Source organism: Drosophila busckii, chromosome X (genome assembly GCF_011750605.1).
Source record: "Drosophila busckii strain San Diego stock center, stock number 13000-0081.31 chromosome X, ASM1175060v1, whole genome shotgun sequence".
NCBI lineage: Eukaryota > Metazoa > Arthropoda > Insecta > Diptera > Drosophilidae > Drosophila > Drosophila busckii.
Genome location: NC_046608.1, coordinates 5265322 through 5274519, shown reverse-complemented (window position 1 = coordinate 5274519; position 9198 = coordinate 5265322). Strand labels below are relative to the sequence as shown.

General features: G+C 34.9%; 1 protein-coding gene across 1 annotated transcript in view; it reads left to right on the top strand.

The window, feature by feature from the left end:
* LOC108606898 (segmentation protein Runt) overlaps window positions 1-8901 on the top strand; it is a 15030-nt gene extending 6129 nt beyond the window's left edge. Inside the window, exon 3 of the mRNA XM_017997426.2 lies at window positions 8866-8901. Coding sequence (XP_017852915.2) covers window positions 8866-8901 — 36 coding nt within the window. The remainder of the gene's footprint in view (window positions 1-8865) is intronic.
* The last annotated feature ends 297 nt before the right edge of the window (window positions 8902-9198 follow it).

The window sequence follows — 9198 nt, the reverse complement described above, 5'->3', positions numbered from 1 at the left end:
GTATGATTGCGTAAATAGAGCTACCATCTATATTTGTAGCTGTGTCTATGTGTGTGTGTGTGTGTGTTTATGTGTGTGTGTGTGTGTGTGTATTTGGGTGTCATATTTGCGTAGATTTTTGGCAGGCATTGCTGCTGAGTTCAGTTGTGGCTTACTGATATGCATACGTCTAAATGTATGTGTGTGTGTGTGTGCGTGTGTGTCTGTGTGTGTTAGCAAAACTAGAAAAATTACTGTCAACTGCTAAATAGTGTTTGGCACTAGCTTGTTTGGTCTATTTGGTCAGTCCCAAGCGGCAAATTGCTGCTCACTTTTTATTTAACTTGCATTTGCAATTGCCTCAAAATTGTTCATGCTGCAATTTTGGCAGCTCAAATTAATAATTTATTTGCACTTTAAATTAATTTAAATATTAGCTGATAATTATGCTGAGGCAAAGGCTTTAAGCGCTAATTAAATTTGCCATAATACAAACATTACAATTAATGCGCGTAACGAAATGCTGAACAAGCTTAAATATAAATTTTGTGTAAGATTTAATTATTTAGTAGAAAATTTAGAAAATATTTAACATAATAAAAAAGAATTAAATAATAATTAAATTTGCCGTAGTAAAAATGTTTCAATTACTTCGCTTTTGTATAAAATATTTAGTATTATATTATTTAGTGAGAAAAAACTTAACAATAAAAAAGAATTAAATGATAATATTTCAATTACTTCAGTTATCATTATTTAGTATTTATTATTTTATTATTTAGTAAGAATTTACTTAACTAAAAAAGATAATTAAATTTGCTGACATAAAATTATTTCAATTAATTCGCTTTTAATTCGAAATGTTGGAAAATGTAATTATAAATAATTTTCGTATATTAATTGTTTAAAATACTTAGCACTTATTTTAACAACAATTTTCTATACTAAAATAAAACTTGATGTGATTTCCTGCGTTATTATTGAAAAAGATTTGACAAATTTGCAATTATTATTATTTTTAATTATATTATTTGTATGAGAAATGCATTAAAAATTGCTTTGCAAGATTTTTAATAAAACAATGAGCTGATTACTTATTAAAATTATTATGTTTAGAATTTATTAAAATTAGAATTCAAGGAGTGCAGATTTTATTTTATAATTTGTCATAGATATTTATTAATATTATATGTAGAATTTATTAAAATTTGAATTCAGGGAAAGCATAACGCATATTTTATTTTATAATTTGCTGTAGTTACTTATTAAAATTATTATATTTCGAATTTATTAAAATTAGAATTCAGGGAGTGCAGATTTTATTTTATAATTTGCTATAGATATTTATTAATGTAGAATTTATTAAAATTAGAACGCAGGGAAAGCATAATGCATATTATTTTAAATTTTGCTGTAGTTATTTATTAAAATTAAAATTATTATATTTAGAATTTATTAAAATTATTGCTAATTTATTTATGCAAATCGAAGCTTTGACGCTTGAATTGAAACTTAAGGCAATTAAACAGTCTTCAAGCTTTGCACTAAAAGCTCAATAAAAAAAAGAAAATAATGCGCACAGTTTATAAATAATTAATTAAAATTGAGCGTTCCAGCTAATTTGTTAAAACTAATAATACATATGTATGAATATTTAAAATCAGACGAGTCTGCACTTGTGTAAATTACGCAATTCTTATTGTGTGGACTGTTCGCAATGTGTTTGGACTGTGTGTTGTTGGCTTTTGGCCATCGAAACAGTTTGTAGGCATGTCAGCTGCTTTGATGCGGTCTTCGCCAAACGGGCCCAGGGCCATTAATCATGTCGTGTAATGCCGCCATAAATCCAACAACAATTTCCAGCGAACAAGCAAATGGATGAGCGAAGAGTTGGGTGGAGTGGGTGGTGTGGGTGGCGTGGGTAGCTGCGCTGCTTGGTTGGGCATTTTATTAAATGGCCAAATGAAAAGTCGCGCTTATTGTCAGGGCCGATGGAATGCGTTTGGCGCTGCAAATAAAAAATAAAAAGTAAAAGCAACAATAACAACAATTGTGGGAGTGACGAACGCAATGCTGAGTGTTCTGCAGTGGGTGGTGGGTGGGGCTTTGTTGCATATTTGCGGCGCGCATTAAATTTGGCTGACAACGGTGCATGAAACATGGCCAGCAATATGTGTGTGTGTGTGTGTGTGTGCAAACGCAATATGGCGACCGCAATGCTTCGGCACTGCAGGCGTAGCAACAAAAGCAAAAAGCAGCAACAACAGCAGCCAAAAAGCAAAAGAAACAACAGCGGCGACTGCTCCAGCTCCAGTTCCAGCCTATGACTATGACTATGACCATGGACTGGTGATGATGACTACGTCGCGGCGGCCATAGCCAGAGCGGATGCCATAATGCCACAATAACAACAGCAGCAGCAAATAAATAGTGAAAATAATTTAAAATATTTACACTAAGCAGCAGTAATTAATTTATTATAATTAAAGCTGCAAAAGAGAAAGTTAATGTGCTAAAATAGTTTATTTTTTAAAGATAATTTACATAGTTTTACTTACTTATATTAAAACAGCTACAAAATCAATTTTTAAAAAATAATTTTTTTTTCTTTTTAATAGAAAATGATTAAGCAAAATTACAAAGTTTAAGTGCTAAAGTTTTATTACAAATATGAAATCAGCTTAGAAATCAATTTTCAAAATTATTGATATTTTCTTTAATATAATATACAATAAACATTGATATTGATTTTTAATTCGTTAATAAGCGTTAATGTCTATGTTTTTTTTATAATAAACTGGTTTATTACTTATCCAAGCTGAGCTTTGAAAGTTGAGTTAATAGCTAAAAAAATTATAAGGTAAAAAGAAGCAAAATTATACAAATTATTAATATAGTATTTATTTTTTTATATTTATTATTATTTTACTTAAATTATGAATTAGTCACAGGCTCAAGCTGTTGCTTTTACTTATTTTCTTTGTCAATTTAATAACAAATAAATATTAAACTAATTCTTAATGCATTTTTAAGTGGATAATAAGTTAGCTATAGCTTAAGCTGGCTGCTCTTAAGTTAACAAACAATTCGCAGCGAGAAACGAATGCAAAGCGCTTCAGTTGTTGTTGCTTCGTTGGTTGGTTGCTCTAGAATAAATCATAGGCTCTCGCACTCTGTTTGGCCGCCACGTTTTGTGTCATGTTGATTGAGTGACAGACAAGGCGGGGAGCGAGTGGGGCGGTCAGTTGAGTGGCGAGTGTTAGTTGCAACAAAAGCCTTGCGGCTAATGATCTTTTGGCAACCGCAGCAAGCGGCGGCGGCGGCGTCGTCGGCGGCAACTTGAAGCCGTCAAATAAATTGTCAAAAAACGAGAGAGAAACGAGAGACAGACAAACAATGGACAAATGGAAGTGGCTTGGGTGTGGGGGGTGTGGGGCTGAACGGATCAGAGGTGAAGCAATTGCAATATCCAGATTGCAGGGCAAACTTTTTATGGCCACGCTGTCGTATGCGCAATGTTGCCGCCAAACCAAAATGAAAGCAACGCAACGGCCGAATGAATGTCACTGCGAACACGAAGCGACATGTGCACTTTATGGCGGCACACACACACACACACACACACACAGAGACGAAACAGCTACGAGCCATGAAGCGACAAAATCAAATTGCGTTGCAACTGATTGCGCATTGGGCGGTAAGCTGAGCCACGATGGATAGCTGAAGTGGTCGAAGAGTGGGCGGTGGGAGGTGGGTGGGGGGTGTTGCTGTCAGGGCACGGCGGCAGCTGTCACTTGGACAGTTGTACGAGCGACTACGCGCGTTCGAGTAAAAGGCACAAAACAAATGAGTGAAGTGAAATGAAGCAACACTAACAACAAACGGGGCAACAACAACAACAACAACAACGAGAACTGCAATTGTAACACAGTCGCGACAGTCGCGTCAGTTGGTGGGGGCTCCACTCAGCAGCGTGCAGTTGCAATTTGGCAGACAAGCAAAGTTTTTGTTTTGCCTCTTTGCATTGAATTTTTGGTTTTGTATTTGTTGTTTTTTAATTTTCATTTGTATTGTGTGCAGGGGGTTGCTAACAAACTGGGAGCGAGAGAGCGAGAGAGACTGAGTTTGGGCTGCTGAAAAGTTAACAAACTTTGACTCTGGTCAGTCAGTCAGCTGTTAAATCAAGTTAAATTATAGCCAAATAAATTTGCTAATTGCTGGCCCAACATGCACGGCAAACCGCAGCAACTTTTGCTGATCGCTACTGCTGTCAGCTGGACAAAACGTGGCGTATGCGCAATTTCAATTATAAATAAATGCAAAGTATGCTAAATAAAAATGTAGGCTTGAGTAGCAAGAGCAGCAGCAACTAATAAACAACAGCGAGACAATGAGTGAGTGTGTGAGTGGGCGGTGGAGTGGGCGTGGCCTTGGCCACAGACAAGCTTCAGTTGCAGTTTGCAGTTTGCTCTCTGGCCTGTGGTTATTTCAATCTGCAGTTGGCTTTGTGTTGAGTGGGGGGGTGACCTGTACCGCTTGTCAGCTTAGCCAGCGCCATGTTTAACTCGCTGTCCGTCCGTCCGTCCGTCTAGCTGTCTGCGTGGATTATTTGTTGCGAGTGAATATTAAATTTGCACCGCAACCAAAGCGAACCGCAGCGCCAGCCGCCAGCAGCAGCAGCAGCATTCAAAATGGGCGTGGCAGTGGGCGGGGAAGGCGCAAAAGTACATTGCCTGGCACGCAAGTTAACTTCCGCTCTTGTGGGCAAGCGAGAGAGTGAGTGAGAGAGAGAGAGAGAGTTAGAGATGAACCTCAATAAATTCGCGCCAAACTGATTAAAATAAAAGCTAAAGATTTAAGCTTATTAACTACTGATAAAGTAAAAAAAAAAATATGTATATATTCTTATTATTTGAAATAAATCAAAATTAACACAATTTATTTGCTTAAAATAAAAATTGATAGGAAATAATAAAATAAAAAATTTGGGGCTGAACGAAAATATTTAATTTGCGTCTGAGCATAAGTAGAAAGCCTAAAGCGTCATAAGCTTTAAAATAGTAACGATCTTAACATAAAATTCTTTAATAAATAAACAAATAAACAAAAAGAAATTTAAGTGCAGCTTAAGAAACAATTAAAGTTTATTTCTAGTTTAAAAAAAAATGTTGTTACTTTTTTTATTGGCAGCAAACTTTTTTTTTAATTGTTATTACTTTACTTATAATAATATATTTACTTTATCTTTTGATAAGTAAACTTTATTGTTATTTTCTTTTAAAAACTATTTACTTATTTATTTAAAAAATATTTATTTCCAGCTCTTGATCGGACCTTTCGTATTTATTTGCTCATCTCTAGCGAAAGTTACCACGCTCAATTATTTTTGGCAGCATTAAGCCGCCCAGTGACCAAAAAGGGTAGCTACAGATTTTTTTTTATTTATTTGATTTATATTTTGTTTTGTTTATTCTGTTTGGTTTGTAGTCGCTCGCGCAGCTGCTAATGTTAGTGGCTTTGTTTCGGCGGTTTTTTGGCCAAGTCAAAAGTCATTTGGCATTTTATTTATTCGAAAATATATTTTGCATTGAATTGATGCAATTTTTGCTTTGATTATTGCTGGCATTTCGTCATTTTTAATTAACATTTATAAATTCATTCGGCCCCCAGGCTGGGCCAACTTCGCGGTACTTTGCGCAATTTCTAATCAATTTCATTAGCAAACAAAATAAATTCATTGCGTGCTCGACTCATGTGCATATGAATTTGTTTGTCCTGCACATATCCTTTGGCTATTTGCTGGCATATTATTAATATTATTCATATTAATAGGCGTATTGTTATTGTTTTTTGGGGCGATTTTGTGCGCTGAGCGCGCAATAAACACTAAACTAATTTAGCTAATTTATTTAATGCTTAACAAATTTTGCAAATACTTTGCTTAGTTGAATAAAAATAAAGCACTATTTAAATTTAAATTAATATTTAAAAAATAAACGCAGCACTGTTTATAATAAATCTAAAAAAAATTTAATAGCATTCATTTAATTTTTTTTGATTAAAATTTATGCATTATTGCAATGAGTATTAAATTTTTCATATTTAAGCATTAGATTCAATGTTAATTTTGTATAAGTCTTATAAGAAGGCAAAATTATTATTATTTGTGTGAAATTAAAAATATAAATCAAAAAGCTTTTATTTATTTTTTTCTAACATTTTTAATAATATTAATGCAATATTTTTATATTGACTTGCAGTCATATAAAGCTAAAGTTCGCTCATAAAACTTTAATAAAATAGCTTCATTTTTTCTTAAATAAATAAGTTAAGATTGATAAATATATTTATGTTAATCAGCTATTAGCTTTGCCATATTAATTCCTAAATTTATAAATTAAAATTTTAGCAACTAAGCAAATTGACTAACAATGTTATGTAATTTGAACAATTTTGCTTCATTCTTACTTAAATAAATAAGTTAAGATTGATATATATTTTAATCAGCTATTATTAACTATTATTATGCCCTGTCTAAATTAAAATTGTAGCACTTAAGGCGACTAATCAAATCGAATTTTAGCAATAAATCTAAAAGTGCTTGGCATAATTACAATGCACATATATATATAATATATATATATATATAGATATATATAACGCATAATGTGGCAAAGAGCAAAACTTATAAATATTTATGTATATCCGGGGCGTTGAGTGAGGCGGGCAGTCAGTCAAGTCAGTCAGTCAGGCAATGGCAACTTTTGTCGGGCTGTTGATTTAGGGTGAGCAACGCGCACATTAACAACTATATCGAGTGGCATATATGTATATATAACATATATATATACATGGCTGTATTGCAAGTTAAGTAAATACAAAAGCTGCTCTTGGGCTGCTGCTGCTGCTGCTGCTGCTGGTGGCTACTGTTATCTTTTTTGGGAAATCGCTAACAATAAATAATTTATGTGCAGGCGCAAATGATAATGAAAAACCACCCCATGCATGGCCAATGGGCTGAGCTATATATGCGACGCACTCGACGGACGCACTCGACGCACTCAATCCCTCCAGTCGCTTTACTCTTTGTCTCTGCGCGCTCTTGTCTGGGGGTTTACAATTTACGTATGCGGCGCGTATTCGCATTTTCGAAATGGACTGTTTAAGGCGATTTTTTCCCAGGGCGCGCCGCGCCCTCAGCCAGTTTGAGTGGCATTGAAATCAAAATCCAAATCGTAGTAGCGTTCAACATTATCTCAGTCAGGCAGACAGTCGACTCGACTCACTTATGTTGAAACTGTTGGGAAGCTGTTGCAATGAATTGCAACATGGCCGACGGCGGCTTTTATGTGTGTCAAGGCTTTTGACTTTAGGCCTGTTGTGCTGTTGCTCTGACGTTTGCAAAATTGGCGCCTGTCAATTGCGAGCGCAACAAAATGCATAAACACAATATCAAGCAGCTATAAAATTTCTGACAATTTTCTGACAGCAAACATGCCAACACTCAAAAAAGCAAAAAAAAAAAAAGGAGAAAAAAAAGGACGCTAACTTGCTGGTCAGCTCAGCCAAAACAAAGTTGGTTGGGAAGTTCTGTCTGTCGTTGGAGTTGCGGTGTGGCATGTTAAATATACGTCACAACCGAAAACGAGCACATGTCTAGCGCCAACAAAAGTTTCAAGGATATGCACAACAGCAGCAGCAACAACAACAGCAGCAGCAGCAACTAGAGTTGAAAGTTGGCGTTGCAAAATTAGCCAAAGGGGTTGCCAGTGCGGGTTGCTGCTGCTTGGATCCTTTGCTCGTACGCTTTGCTACTCATATTTCAAACACACACACACACAGACACACACAGACATAGTGCGACACTTATTGTTATTAGCCCATTGTCCTGGCTAACAACTGGTCAACTGAGCAGTTGGTCAACTGGCTTCTGGCCCTGTCTGGTTAGCAACGTGTTAACCTTTTGGCGCGAGCGCGTGCACATTTCAAAAGCCAATTACATGGGCTCTTAAGCGTGTAAAGTTTTGTAATATGATTTGTGTTGGCCTGGCCGCCTTTTGGTCTCCAATGTCCTGCCAGCCACGAGTGCTGCTACCTTTGCTGCTTTCTTCCGCCTGCCATTCTTTGCATGTGTTTGTGCTTCTTTTTTTTATAACCCTTGTGCATAATATTGAGCGCATATAGCTTAAGCTCAAAAGGCAGCAGCTTCGACTTGGAACACGCTTTAGCCCCGACGGTTTAATTCAATTTGAGCGCTAAGCTGCTCATTTATATTTTATATGCATTTTATTTTTATATTTATATTTTATTTAATTAAATTGCTTGCTAAAAGAGATAAATTTACTATGGCAGGCAGCAAATCATTTAAAATTTAGTTGCTAATTTACTTTGAATATTCATAACATCAAAATATTGTTTTCAAATATGTCAACATTTAGCTGCATTTTATTTTATTTATAAACATATAGCACTGAGAGCTATAATTACATACATATATCCAAACCTGAACGCTTTTATTTTATTTCCTCCTCTCCGGCAAAACGAAAAAAACGATTTTAACCCATTAAAAAATATATGAAATTCTGAAATAAATCACAAAAACGCCTGGTCATGTTTTCGACCGATTTCAAAAGTTCGGGATTTTAACCTAGAAGTTATTCACATTCTTATTTTTAATATAGACAGCGGGGTGCGCTGTATATAAAAGTTGGTTGCGTCCAACTTTAATTTGTCCACTTGTTTAAGTTAAGCGTTTAATTATAAATTAAAAAACATATTTATAAGAATTGCTTACAAAATTGTTGAATTAATATTTTTTGTTTAATTTAGTAAAATATTATGCACTAATTTATTAATTTTTACCACTTTTTCTTTTGCTGCTTTTAGCCAAATCAGCTGGGCGGCAATACTAATCAATGGTAAGTTTTGAATTTTGTGTTAAATATTAAGTTAGTTATATTTTGTTTGCTGCCACGCCCCATTGAATTACACACTGAGATGTTTGCCTTGCATATAACGTATACGCATTTTATTTTGTGGGCGTGGGCATGACAAATTAGCACAACAACAATTTACAACAAAAACACAAACATGCAGATTTTAAACTTGGAAATCATTAGCGATTATTGCTGCTGCTGCTGCTGCTGCTTCTTCTTCTTCAGTCTCTGCTGCTGCTGCGACGTCGGCTGCTTGCTGCATTTTTGTTGTTGTTTGAATTTT